This window comes from Semicossyphus pulcher, unplaced genomic scaffold (assembly GCF_022749685.1).
Source record: "Semicossyphus pulcher isolate SPU_LCO1_2020_fin unplaced genomic scaffold, fSemPul1.0.p SCAF_9, whole genome shotgun sequence".
Lineage (NCBI taxonomy): Eukaryota > Metazoa > Chordata > Actinopteri > Labriformes > Labridae > Semicossyphus > Semicossyphus pulcher.
The window spans coordinates 28,364,090-28,378,498 of record NW_027211770.1 but is presented as its reverse complement, the minus strand read 5'-3'; the positions used below and the strand labels follow the sequence as shown (position 1 = coordinate 28,378,498).

General features: G+C 43.0%; 1 protein-coding gene across 1 annotated transcript in view; it reads left to right on the top strand.

The window, feature by feature from the left end:
* The window catches only part of thsd7ab (thrombospondin, type I, domain containing 7Ab), a 178,888-nt gene that overhangs the window by 130,725 nt on the left and 33,754 nt on the right, over nucleotides 1-14,409 (top strand). The window contains exons 17-20 of the mRNA XM_069656696.1: nucleotides 255-408; nucleotides 3,801-3,942; nucleotides 9,612-9,727; nucleotides 10,301-10,418. Coding sequence (XP_069512797.1) covers nucleotides 255-408; nucleotides 3,801-3,942; nucleotides 9,612-9,727; nucleotides 10,301-10,418 — 530 coding nt within the window. The remainder of the gene's footprint in view (nucleotides 1-254; nucleotides 409-3,800; nucleotides 3,943-9,611; nucleotides 9,728-10,300; nucleotides 10,419-14,409) is intronic.

Here is a 14,409-nt window from a genome sequence, read left to right as displayed (position 1 = left end):
TCCCTCTTCTGTGTTTTTACAGTCCTCAGCCGGTGGATTTTAACAGAGTCGTACAACAGATGTTTTTGTTTTTAAATTGACCTCCCTAAACCCCGGCGGACGTATCCCACTGCTAGAGAAACACATCCTGTAGCTCCTTCATTTACCTGCCAACTCCATGTCCAGTTAAAAACATGACGTCTGACTCTGTTGTTCTCTGGAGCAGCAGCGTTGCTAAAATAAGGTCAAATTCAGCTTTTCCACCACTCCCACAGGTGCATGCTGAACACGATAGACGGGCCGTCAGAGCCGGTGGAGGACTACCTCTGTGACCCAGAGGAGATGCCCTTGGGGGCCAGAGAGAGCCGGCTGCCCTGCCCTGAAGACTGCGTCCTGAACGATTGGGGCCCCTGGAGCCGCTGCGGCCTGGTGAGAGCTGGACTCAGATCAGAAAGCAGCTCAGCTCAGCCGTCTGGCACAGAGCAGATATGGGAACGTCAGATTTCTGTGAAGCCCGCTGAGATTTATCTTGATATCTTTTTCCTGTCAGAAATATTTTCTCTGAGGCACAAGAAATAGCTACACTGTATATTTGTGAGCAGAGTGTGAGTCTTTGTCAACAGGTTATTTCTTGTCTACCACAGAGGAATAAAAAGGATGTATGAACTGTGGAAGCAGGAGAAAAATAGCTTGTATATCACCCATATTACACTGTACTCACTGTGCGTTCAGCAGGGAAGGAAGGTGATTTATGATAAAGACAGCAGAGCAGGGCTTCCAGATTTACATCTTCTGACAAAAACACACACACAGCCGTCTCCACATCAGCAGTGATGTATTGGCAAACATAAAGCTTCCAAATATTACCCCAAGCTTTGTAATCACTTGACAGACAAACACAAACTGTGATATTTATTATAGGCTGCCCCCTAAAAGTCGACAATTTAAATCATCATTTGAAAATGCCCTGAATCGACCTGTGTCATTGATTGAACACGGAGCAATGCAGAAGTAACTGGCTGGCTGTAAACTTTAAAAACCTCGTCTCAAATGACCCTTTAGTGTTCATGTTCAGCTAAATCATCCACAGAGGTCTCCTTCTCTCCAAAACCACCTGACAGTTATTCAAACTGGTGACGCACTTTGGAAGATACAGAAGTTCAGGTGGGACTGAGAGATGAGCTGGAACTAGCTTGTCGGTAGGTGTCCAGCTGGTAAGGTTAGCATTCCTTCAGCATTAATAGCAGAATTAACAGCAGAATTAACAACAGAGGTCTCCTCCTCTCCAAGACAAACTGAGCCGATGATTAAAACTTGTAAAACCCTGAAAGAAGTGTTTTTACAGCAGTTCAAGTTAAAAGTCAGAGTCTAACATCTTCCAACATTCTTTCGGAGGCTTTGGGAGCTGCGAGCTGAGCTGCCAATAACATCACTAGCTGACTGTGACGATTCATCCTGTTAAATAATATCGTTAAAAATGGCATTATTGGTTTTGAAACACTTAGATATTAGTCAGCTGTAAGTGATGTAAAGTTTGAGTCTTACAGGTAAAACGCCAGACTCATGTTGGCTGATAAAGGAGTTTGGTACAGCCATAATCGTTTGGTTAGATGCTAAAGGCTGAAGAGATATCTGTATGCTTACTGTGTTCACTGTTTTCACTTCTTTCTGATTTTGTATTTTTAAGCAAAATGTGATTTTTATGCCTCACAGTGCTCTGTTCAGTGCACTGAAGAGGTGGAGCTTCTACTTCCAGGATGTGTATTGCATGCTGTCAATTAGGGATGCACGATATTGGATCTTTTGCCGATATCTGATATGCCGATATTTTCCAACCCTTTTTGCCGATTGCTGATTTCGATGCGCACATGTTTTTTTCCACCTCATTGCAGAGAACATCAAGTCTCCCCTGCAGTGGAATTGATATCATGCTTACTCTTATTGTCATGGTCCACTGGCAGATGCAGAAATAACACAATACAGTGCTTTTTAAAATGAACACATTCACTGGGCAATATAAGAAAAGTGCTTAAACTGAGGTGATTTACAAAATGCCATATTTATTTGTTTGTAACATTTTCTTTTAAATAAAACTGTAATATTCATTCAACTTTGACCAGCTCTGATGATGCTCTCCCTGAGACAATCCTGACGATAGCCACAACTAGGGCAAATTCACGCCCAGTTAATGTCGAAGCATTACCAGACTCAGAATCAGCTTCATTGGCCAAGTGTGTGTGAGTGGGCTAATACAAGGAATTTGACTCCGGGTTGTCTGTGCTGTACAGACACGCATACTAAACAGACACTAAACTTAGAAACAAGGACAGGTTAGACAAGGTAACACAAGGTGACACTTAGACACTAAAAACTAAATCTAAAACTCCTAAATACAGAGCTAGACAGGAGGAGGACAGGACGATGGTGCAATGGTGCAATAGAGAGTGCAAAGGTGCAGAGATAAATATGGTTGTGAATCAGGTTGTTATGTCCAAGAAGCAGATGGTTGTAGTATTTACAGAGAATGTGGTTTGACCTTAGATGTAGTGATACGTCAAGCTTTTTTAGGGAGTCATGGAGCATCTAGGCAGAATTAAAGCGTTGTTTTATCGGCGGAAAATATCGTCAGAAAAATGTCATTTTCAAGCCATAATCTGCAGATACCGATAACGTGCCGATAATATCGTGCATCCCTGCTGTCAATGGTTATGGATTTGTTATTTTTACCTGCCTGTCCATCGTCGTTATCATGTTCTGCTTGCATGAAGGTGAAACACTACTTAGCTCTTAGTGTGCAGATATCTCTGATATCAGTTTGGAGTCACTGATGCCTCCAGCAGCTCAGCAAAGATGTAGCGGGGTGGAGTGGTGGTCATCCTGCATTAAGATGCTCAATGCTGCTGAGAATTTATTACTTTAACTCTTAATTTTAGCCTAGAAGTTGATGGTAAACTAAACATTTATTTATCTGCCTCTACATCAAGATCTGAGAGTCCATTTCAAACTCACTGTAAAGTAAGAAGACTGCACATTGAGTTTTGTAAAGAGACACTGACCCCTGATTTCATTCCAGCAGCAGAGCACACACCTAAATGCTACATCACGAACACAATCTAAGATGTCTCTTTTGCAAAAGCATGTAAGATGTCAGGACATCCTGTTCGGCCTCTCCACCTCTGACATCTCTGTAAAAAGCCATTTTAACAGCTCTCGCTTCACCTGCTGTTCTCACAGCAGCGCGCTGGCCATTGTTAATCACACCCCATTCTCTCCCAAAGAGCTCGACACACCGACTTCCCACAATTCCAATCTCGAATTGGAGTCTGCAGTGGCACCAGCGGGGCCCCTCACATGTTTTATTCATGGTACCAGCGATGGAGTTATTCAAAGGGCTGTCATTTTCTCTCCCAACTCTTCTTCCCGAGCAATGACTGTGTAGAATCTGGTGGTTTACCATTCAAGCAGAATATCTGTTTCCTGTCATTTCCTGCTGGAAAAAAACATTCCACATTGTGGGAATACAAGGAGAGGGAGCAGAGAAAGGATCTTATTTATATATTTATAGAATCACAATGAAAAAACTTCCCTGCAGGGACACAGCCTATGCAAAGAATCCAGAAGTAGCAAAATCACACAGTTTTAGTCTTTAATGTTCAGTAGATGCAGACATCAGTGTAGCGGGAGCGTTATAGCTTAGTTCAATTCAGGGACATGTCTGTATTCAGTTATTTTCACTCTCTGCCACATGAACTGATTAGTTATTTATGTCTTTTAGATGCATCTTTGTAGGCTTCGGTTTTAATGTGGAGTCTCTGTTTCAGCCGTGTACCAGAACCAAAAGTCGAGTGAGGATGGCGTACACGCTGCGGTCGCCCACCCCGGGGAGGCAGTGTCCAGACACGACGGACAGGGAGCCCTGCAGCCTGAACCTCAACTGCTTCAACTACTTCTACAACATCACAGGTAACGGACACGTCAAAGAGAGCGGCTGAGTTTCAGGCTCAGTCCCTCTTCATTCTCTTTAGGGTCAATTAAGCAGTTTGTTGACAGTACTGTACTCGCCTTGTTATTTTGGAGGGATCAGATGTTTTTTGGGCCGCTGCCATGGATGTGTCAGGATGAATGTTTCTCAACTTTAACCAAATCACAGGCTTGAGAACTGCTCTTTGAAAGAAGGGCTTTGCATCTTTTAGTGAACACAGAAGCTAACACAGCCTCTGTGTCAGAATGAACTCAGTCTCTGAAGCAAGAGAGGCGATCGATTCACTGACTCATCTATTTTTTAACAGCCTAATCACTTTTATTTCCTGGTAAGAAATTTGCTTGATTGTATAAAAGGCCTCTTTTCTCAAAAGCCTGTTATTCAGTCTGTTTGTTGTATAACGATGATTTTCAGTCTTTCTCAGCTGGACGTTGTACAGCTCCTCTCTGATCACAGGCTCATTTTGTACTGTGTGTTGTTTAGATGTATTTTAGTTTAGCTTCACTTTTCAAGGAAAGGCTCACATTACGTGTTTTTTAAAATCCCTTCAGTTACAATCATTAAAGCTTTGAGGAATCCAAGTCATAGGCTGTATATAAGGGGACTTTTATAGGGGACAATTTTGGATTTTTTAACATACCTTATGTGGAAGAGAGGGTTGGTATACTATATCCCTACGCTTCCATTCTGCAACTGAGACCATGAACTTATTAGGAAATGTTCATTAAGTTTATAAATCTATTGAAAAGTTGGCTCATTTTTTTCACAGAATGCAGACTCTGAAGTCGCCCCCTGCTGGCCATTAGAAAGAATGCACCTTTAAAGCACTTTCGGATTGGTTTCATTTCACAGTCTACGTGCTTTTATACAGTCACTGTACAAAGAGCGAGACAACTTTTCACTGTTGGCTGTTATGAGTTAAGTGCCTTGCTCATATGGTGAACCTGTTAACAGACCGTTACTTGGTCAAGCAGACCAGTGTTTATTTCGTTAACGAGAATTATGCCGATAAATGATCCTTTTTTCCGTGACGAAGACGAGACCTTGGCGAGCTAAAAATACTTATTTGACAATAAAAATGTTTTGTCTTCGTTTAACGAGACGATGTCAGTGGTGGGCTGTGGGACATTCAAAATCCATGATGTATTCATATTTTAAAGCCTCAAGCACCAGTGAGAGATAACGGGTATCAGGAAGGTGGTTATGAGATTCAGACTCTGTGCACGCTGTCAGAATTCTGACGCTTCTTCCGCACAAAAAGGAGCGATGATGAAAAGTCATTACACTGCTGCTGCAAATAAGGCGAGAGAGGACTGCTGCAAAAAGTAAAAGGGTTAATATGTAAATTAATGTATTAAGCACACAAAACGCCCTCAGTGCCTCCCATTCTCTCTTAAACTCTCTTAAACTTTAACAATGATACACACTGTTTCAGCTGTAAAGTCAGGCACTGCAGTTAGGTCGGATATTTCACTTCATGAAAAATTTGAGGAAATAACTTAAGAATATTTCATATATATTAATAATATTTAATAATTAAGCTTCCTGTTGTGGGTCAGACAGATCAGACGGAATGAGCTGCAGATTCTGGTGATAAGGTATCCTTTACATTGTAACTGTGTTTTTACATTATCAGTTGATACATTATCAAAGAGCAGAACTTTTGCAAGACTCTAGGTCGCCAAAAACAACCTTATGAAGGTCTAAATATCAACACTGTCGAGCTCAGAGGCCAGTGTGCAGACGTCTCCAGCTACGATGGTATTATAAGAATATCAGTATTAAGTGCTTCACACAGAAAGGTTTCCAAAACTACTCAAAGCTCTTCTGTCTCTGTATCAAATGTCACACAGGTTACACCTCCACATTTCATTGGAAACTGTAGCAAACTTTTTCAGTAACCATGAAAAAACATTGACTGGCAGTGTTCTTACATTTTATTTGGATTTGTTTTGTTGCCTGCGTTGCTGCTGCCCCACATTCCCAACCAGCCCACCCTCCTCTCTCTGTCTCTGCTCTGCATTGTTACACCGGGAGACGTGACATATAATCCCCACTGCTGGGTTCACAGTGGCGTACAGGCATCCTAGGGTGTGTGTACATAATATACGAGCAGAGATTATTATTAGGTAAAGTGCTTTTTTTGTTGTTGATGCTGAAGCCATCCAAGCGTCTTCTCCTCTCTTCCTTCACAGTTTACTCCCTTTCTCCCTCCCTCTCTCTCTCTCTCTCTCTCTCTCTGTCTGTCTGTCTGTCTCTCTCTCAGTCTTGTACTGTTGCTCTTTCTTGTTGCAATCTCCCCTTTTCCAGTCCCCAGAGTGCCACAAAGTTCTTCAGCGGAAGCAGACACAATTCCCCGAGTCGAGCTTGCAAACGAGCTCAGTGCAGCTAAAAACAGCCACTCATCTTTGTCAGCGACGGCACACTTCATGAGTGATACCTCAGCCTCCCTGATGTTGCAGAGTGTTTTTTAACAACAGCATGCACACTGTGGTTTTAAAATGCACCGCAAGTCTAAGTCTGCACAAAATGTTGTCTTTCCACTTCACAGGGATATTTTTTTCGGGGGGCGAGAATCAGCCTGTCAGTGCTGGATTTTTCTGGTGAGATTTATTGGGGAAAACTTGCGTTGATGTTGCTTTTAAATCCTGGTTATTTAACTCTTAAGTCTGGCCACACAGCTCGCTTATGATGCTGCATGAAAGAAAACTGATGGCAGCCAGATTTATTGGATTTAAGTGAGCTGTTACAAACCTTCAATGACCCCTTTGCTGACAAAATAATCATCTGTTATCGACAGCGATCTTTGACAGCCAGAAGCTATTTAGAGTCTGACTTCAAACACAACAAAAAACACACACAGTGATTATTTTAAGGCTTTTAGCTGAGAGAGAGAGAGAGAGAGGAAATGTGTCACGCAACACAGGTAAAACTGATGCAAACTTACAGTATGGCATGCTCAAGCTGTGCTCGCCATTCTGCTGACTCATCTTGGAGCCCAAAGTGGTTCATCTGTATGCAGGGCACGTGCATCCGAAAAGATCTATCAGATGCAGTGCAGTGAAGGAATGAGAATTTTTGTGTATGTCAGCAACATAACTTTAATTATTTCTGATAGCGTTGTGTCAATACATGATATCAGAAATCTTTATCTTAATTGAAATTTTGCTGTAAAATCACAGCACTGTGGCGTCCTGACACGCCCTGTATATCCACATATAAAAGCTTAAGCTAAACAACTTTCAAAGTAACATGAGGTGACACGGTGCGACAGAGCTTTTCTGTGTGTTCACCCTTAAAATGGTGAGACACGCTACACTCTTTTCTCTCTGTCTGGAATTTATTCATTCTGAAGTGTAAAGAATTTTTTCGACAGCTGACGCATTTGAACGCTTTTTAACAGCGTCTCCTTGTGTTTTGTCCCAACACATCATCCTGCTCCCTCTGAAAAATACATCCTACTACAGAAGAACCCGAGTAAAAGGCTGGTTTCTTCTGACTTGAATACACGCTCCTCTCCTTTCTCCCCCTTTCACCTGCATCGCACCAAGTGCGTAAAAACAAAAGTAGTAAGCGGCTGACGGGTAAACATTTGCTATATGTGGTAAAGTTGTTTGCTCTTGACAGCTAACAGTCATGATGTGAGGGTGTAACTCTGGTGTAAAATGTGGAAGAAGTTGGGACAGTAGATTAAAAGGTTTTAACACTCATCCTGTACAAATGTGTCTCTTCCATTCCCATGCATCATGCTGGTGAGAGGATTTATACAGGCATCCCTCTTTGTCCTTCATCTTGCAGGTGCATGCAAGTTAGTGACGCACACTTTGCTCTGATGAGAGATTCGGTGTCTTTCAGTTCTTTTTTGTTTTCCTGCCTGCAACTTTACTGTTTACTCTCTCACCGCTCTCCTCAGCATCATAATCACGCCCAGCAGGGGGCCGTTTCAAGCGAAAAAGCTCCAAATGCCCCCCACACACTACCTGCTCAGATTGACTAAGGTAACAACTAGCTGCTGAACAGAGAGGAGCATTTAGCAGCTAAAAGGCCAGATATTTCCTTCTGGAGTTGGTGGACAGGAAGACAGAACTAAAATGAGCGTGTATCGGTCTTTCAGTCAGCAGGTGGAAACAGTCTCAGGTCCAAATGAGTCATAATGTTGCTCCATGTCTGTTGGATGTTTGCTAATAAGTTCAACTGTAAAGTTCATGATAGGGGAAGGTAGTGTGCTTTTTCTGTTGCCTCCAAGTGTCCAAATATGATTCAATCTGCATTCGCCTCTCCTTAAAGGAGCTAAACATTAAAAGTAGTGCCAGCCCATGTGCATCACCTGCTTCTGTTAGCCATCATAGTTATAAATCACCTAGCAGAAGTCACAACAATAAAGACCTGTCTTTGATTTGACTGCATTGAGGCTTGAGCCCCTGAAACTTACTTGGGAATGGGAGGCAAAAACAAGTTAAAGTAAATGTGACAGGGAGGCCTTGACAATCACTGACACATTCGATATTGTAGTGTTAATAAGAACGCGTCTGTAACAGAGACGTGTGAATGTGTTGCCATTTAAAGCAGTGGGCCTTAAACCTAACCATCAATGACTCCTTTACTGATACAAATTAGACCACATTTGATACGATTCTGTCACAGGTTCCCCCATCTCATGGGGGTTTGTCTTTGGAAGTTTATTTACAGAAAGTGTATAAAATTCATGACCAAAATTGTCCTGCATTCAGACAAAGTGTTACTTATAGATTGAATTATTGTTAAAATAAGTTGTTTGAGTTCCTGGAATCTACTTAAGAACTCCTGGGGGTCCCAGGATCACGCCTTAAGAACCACTGATTTAAAGCATTATCTTTAAAGACAGAACAGTATATAGAATGTGCTTATGAGGTCTTGTAACTTGCACAGGGTCCACAGCAACACAAAAGTAGCCCAATTCCGCGGGAAAACCGCAGACCTGGCAACCCTAGCTTTGAGTCCTGCTCCATCTCGCTGCTCACTGCTAGGATGAAGAACGGGAAACAATGTCGGCTGTACGAGAGTGACAGATTTTGTAAACACAAGTCCGGTGCTGAGAAAAGGAAGATAGTTTTAAAAAAAAAAGGAAGTTACTGCGAGGATCACTGGATACATTTGTCAACACTTCCAGAGATGTGGTGGCTGAGCAGGTGTGCGAAGATAGCGGGCATGCATGTCAATGAGCAGGGCCATGCACGTCAAGTTCACACAGGGAGTCGTTTCCCACTTTATATAATGTTGTGTTACTCGTTGTCCTGACGGTGAGAGCTGATGTAGCTCAGAAAACCTTGTTCAACCAGTTTTTAGCAAATGTTTGGCCAGAATGAAGTCTCTTCCACGTACAATTATCTTTTTCCTCCATGTGATTTTGCTGATAGTTCTAAACAGGAAATACAACAGAGTTAACTTTATGATGTCCAGTAGCTTAATAAGTGGTGGTTGTACTGTGCATCATTATTTTTATTTACTTACCTTATAAACAAAATGATCGATACAAACTTGAAGGAGATTATCTGTGCTGTTTGTATCTCCGCAGAGCATCAGTCAGCCTTTGCATTATTGATTATCATACACTCTAAGTTAACTTTATGTTGCCCGTTTCTAAATGTTACAGCGTTGTGTTTGTCCTCAGACTGGAGTACATGTCAGCTGAGTCCTAACGCCGTCTGTGGGAGCGGCATCAAGACCCGGATGCTCGACTGTGTTCGCAGCGACGGCAAATCAGTGGACATCAAATACTGTGAGGAGGTGAGCGCTGCACAACCCCCTGCTCCTCCTTCTGCTCCTCCTTCTGCGTTTTGCTTTTGCCTTCTTGTCACCTTAATTCCTCTTAATGACTCACTGACATCAGTCGTTACAACACATTGTCGTACCCTTGCATTACTATTAGGCCCACAGGAACATGAAATATTCAGATGTGTTCCCTCGCTAAGATTGTTGTCGTGGCTTCAGGCTGAGAGTTTAATTCATTCGTAATGTGTCTGGGCTCGCTGTAATTGTAGCCGGCGGGCTGCGGCAGAGCCGTCCCCACAGCTATTTAACCCTCGACCCACTTCATCATCTGGCTCGTTCACAAAAACACATTGTGTCAGAAAAGCTTTCACAGAAGCTTCATGGTCCAACTCTGCCGGCCCGATGCTGCTCAGCACAGTCTGTCCCTCCTGCCAGAACAAAGGCTTCTGGGAATTGTAGTGCAAAGAGGTCAAGCAGCTGTCTGGCCGTGACAGATTGAGTTGGCTCCGCGGTGACTGCTCGGCTTTATTCTGAATGATTTGATGATGTGTCACGAAGTAACCCCATTACTTCCTACGTGTCCTGCAGCTGAATTTGGAGAAGAAGTGGCAGATGAACGTCTCCTGTGTGGTGGAGTGTCCCGTCAACTGTCAGCTGTCGGAGTGGTCGGTCTGGTCTGAGTGTTCGCAGACATGCGGACTAGAAGGTAAGAATCATAACAGACAGGACATTCTGCTCAACACTGTGATCAATATAAACTGTTGTTGACATTTAGTTGACATCTTTATCCTGAAAATAGTCTGTGTGACCAAAGAACTGGCAGCAGGAACAAAAACATGTCACCTTTTACTAACAAGACACCTTCTCTGAACGCACCTTTTTATTATAAAGTCATTAACTGTTTTAAACCTTTAAATCTGTATCTATCTGAGTAAACAGCAGAAATGAGAAATGTCTGCAGTTGTTGCAGAGGTTCTCTGAGCCTCTGGCGAGTAGCTGCAAAACTCTTCCGCCCACTTGTGCCGTCATTTGACGCAGTTGGTGGCCTTGGAGAACTACAGGCAATTTCATCTTGGAGTTTTAGTCTTCGCCTTTGCTTGTGGTGCAAACTAGCTACATTTCCAACAGAAAAATGACATCAAAAGTGTGAGTGCAGCAGATTTCATGGTCGATGATACATTTTACAGTGTCTTTGCTTACTTGGATATTCAGCTGTTTTCATTCCAGCCAGCGTAGACGGCCGATGAAATGCAGCAGACTGAGGTCGAGGCTGCTGCTGCTGCTTGCGTGCAATGCATGCTGGTACTGGCATGAGGATAATAAAACACACTTACATTAAAGCTAGTCTATAAAATATAGTCAATATGTTATTGAAGACATGATATAAATGATAATGCTGAACTAGTCAGACTGAGCTTGGCAGTCATTATGGCAAATGGCCAAACACATCCAGTTGTTGCATTTGCAACAGACAACAGGGCCCAGTGACTCAGCTCAAACGGGGTTAATCTCTTAAACCTCACTAGTCTGCAGCTGGTTATTACAAAGTCCTGCCGTGCAGACAAACATTGCCCACTCTGAGTCACAGTAATAGAAAATGTATTGTTGATAAATGTGTTCAGAATACATCAGGAAAGTCTCCATTTGATAGAAGAGTGCAGCCATTAAAATAATCAAGTTAGAATATTTTAATGAAGCTTTAATGTAGAGTTACAACAATTAGACACTTAGTGTGAAGCAAGATGATATTGTTCTATTTTCATACTCTTTGCCTATATCGCCATGCTCTGCCCACTTGTTGGTCAGTTGAATAGTGTGAAGTCAATTGGAGGACATACACCGATCAGACGTGACATTATGACCACTGACAGGTCGAGTGAATAACATTGATCATCTCGTAACAACAGCCCCTGTCAGTGGGGGAAATATGTGAGGCGGTGGTGTTGGAAGCAGGAAAAATGGGCAAGCGTAAGGATGTGAGCGACTTTGACACGGGACAAATTGTGATGGCTAGATGACTACAATCAGAGCATCTCCAGAACTGCAGCTCTTGTTGGATGTTCCCGCTCTGCAGAGGTCAGTACCTTCTAAGAGTGGTCCAAGGAAGGAAAAACCAGTGAACCAGCGACAGGGTCATGGGCGGCCAAGGCTCAATGATGCTCATGATGAGTGAAGGCTGAGCTGTGTGGTCCATCCAACAGAAGAGCTACTGTAGCTCAAACTGCTGTAAAAAGTTAATGCTGGTTGACAGAGCATCGCAGTTTGCTGACCCCTGCCCACCTCCGAAAGTGCCTACGATGGGCATGTGAGCATCACAACTAGACCACAAAGCAATGGAAGAAGGAGGCCCGGTCTGATGAATCACGTTTTCTTTTACATTATGTGGATGGTCGGGTGCGTGTGCGTCTCTTACCTGGGGAAGACATGGCACCGGGATGCACTGTGGGAAGAAGGCAAGCCGGCGGAGGCAGTGTGATGCTTTGGGCAATGTTCTGCTGGGAAACCTGCCATTCGTGGGATACTTTGACACGTACCACCTACCTAAACATTGTTGCAGACCACACTGCATACATGGTTCAGGAATGGTTTCTTGAACACGACAACAAGTTCAAGGTGTTGACTTGGCCTCCAAATTCTCCAGATCTCAATCCAATCAGACGTCTAGTGGAGTCCATGCCTCGACGGGTCAGGGCTGTTTTGGCGGCAATAGGAGGACCTACAAAATAATGGTCAAATGGTCAGAATGTTATGGCTGAATGGTGTAGGTTCTATATACGTGGATTCAGCCTGACAGTAGACAAAACATGGATCCCGTCCAGTAGGTGTCCGTTTACCTTCAACCTTCTGTGCATGTATTTATGAGACTAACAAAATAAATGACTGTAAATAGACAGCATTAAAGCCACAGATTACCTACAGAGCTACATTATGGGAGAACTGTATGTTGTGGGTTGAAAGGTTCACAACACACAGTAGCCTGATGGATTATGAATTAGGTTGGCATGATCACAACTCCATTAAACACACAGGCACAACACACAAGTGAATCAGTGATGGTGTGCTCAGAATAAATATAATAATGTCATCAAGTGGGTGATAATAACATTGTTAATGTGGTGTGATAATGTGAAGAGGCAGACTGGAGGGTTATTATCATGATTCTCATTATAATCCACCTGGCGTACTGACGCAGCGATGCATCTTTAAATAGATATTTTTATTGTTTATCTCGTTTCTCGCACAAATACACACATTTTGTGCGCAACAGTTCATCTGGGAAACAGGTGTGACTTTTTGTTGACAGTCCCGGGGCTGCTTGTGCTGAAAGTTGAAAGAATTAAAGAAACACAGTGTAACACTTGACTTTATGATCCAGCACTGGAGGACTGCGCTTGTAATTGGTGGGAAGGTGAAAACACACAGGAGCCCGTGTACATACATGTTTAGAAAGCATTGTTACACACAGAACCATTTGCCCAAGGTTTTCTTCCATCAACAGCCTCCTGTGCATGAAAGTAAAAAGATGCATGCTCAGCGAAACTAAAAAAGTCCTTTATCAGACGCTTCCTGCTCCCACTGGAGGCATTTGGCCAGAAAACTCACAGAAATAAAAGAGAGGAAGTGTTTATTTTAGAGACGTTACAGTCTTCCCAAATGAGCTGTGGAAATGTGTTCCTCCTGTTGCCTGGTTGTTGTTCCGGCGGTTCACAAAAATTGATTCTGTCCCATTACATCTTCCTGCTCCTCAGGGCTTCAGGGAGCGCTTTGAAGAAGAGGCACTACAGCGATGGTTGCTAAATCACAAGGAATAAGATAAAAGTTTAAGAAAGGCTAAGGGAGCAAGAGGGGACCTTATTTGATGTATTTCTGTGCGTGTGAGGAGGGGGGGTGCTCTCTTGTTGGAATGCAGAATGAGGTTGTACAATTTGTGTGAGTGCGTGGGAAGGCTGATTTGTGTTTTGTGTGTTGAAAGGTGTCGTAGGTTTGCAGAGGTTTGCTCTGAGGTGAGCAGATTGCTGGCTCGGCAGCGTGAAAATAAAAGAGGGATGTGCAGCAAATGAAGGGTTCTGAGAGTTGAGAGTGGGTGGTTTCAAGCAGGGAGACGCGAAGGTCGCATTTTAAAAAGCGCGTGCAGGGTTCCTGTGTTGAGGTTTCTAGGTAATTCATAGCAGCATTTCTGCACTCAAATCAAACAGCCTCTGAGGTGTTCGCTGCGATAATATATTAGATTTATTAAAGAGTTTTTGCTGATTGATGTGGAAGAAAAACATTTTACTCAAGTGGACCAACAGCCAATCAAGACGGCAGAGAAAAAATGCAGCATTTCAGGCTCGCTTAAGTGAAGTGCTCGTGTGCACAGTAACATTAATTTAATGCATTCAAAACAAACACACACACACGCTCTCAGAATGAGCTGTTTACGCAGGAAATGGATGACTGCTGCGTGGCAAACCACAATGGTCACTGCATGTGCCAAATCTGTTTGCTTCAGCTGTTCACTGCAGAGTTTATTGTGCGGAAAACAGCCACTTAACACTCCGTATAACTGTATTATTTTAGAAAGGAAGCACAGGACATTTATCTTCCATCATGCTGGGAAACCACAAGACCCAGGTTTAAATTACTGGGACACAGAATTAGTCACAGAGGATCCTGTTGCTGGTGTGTTTCCTCTAGCTTGGGTGATACTTAGTTTT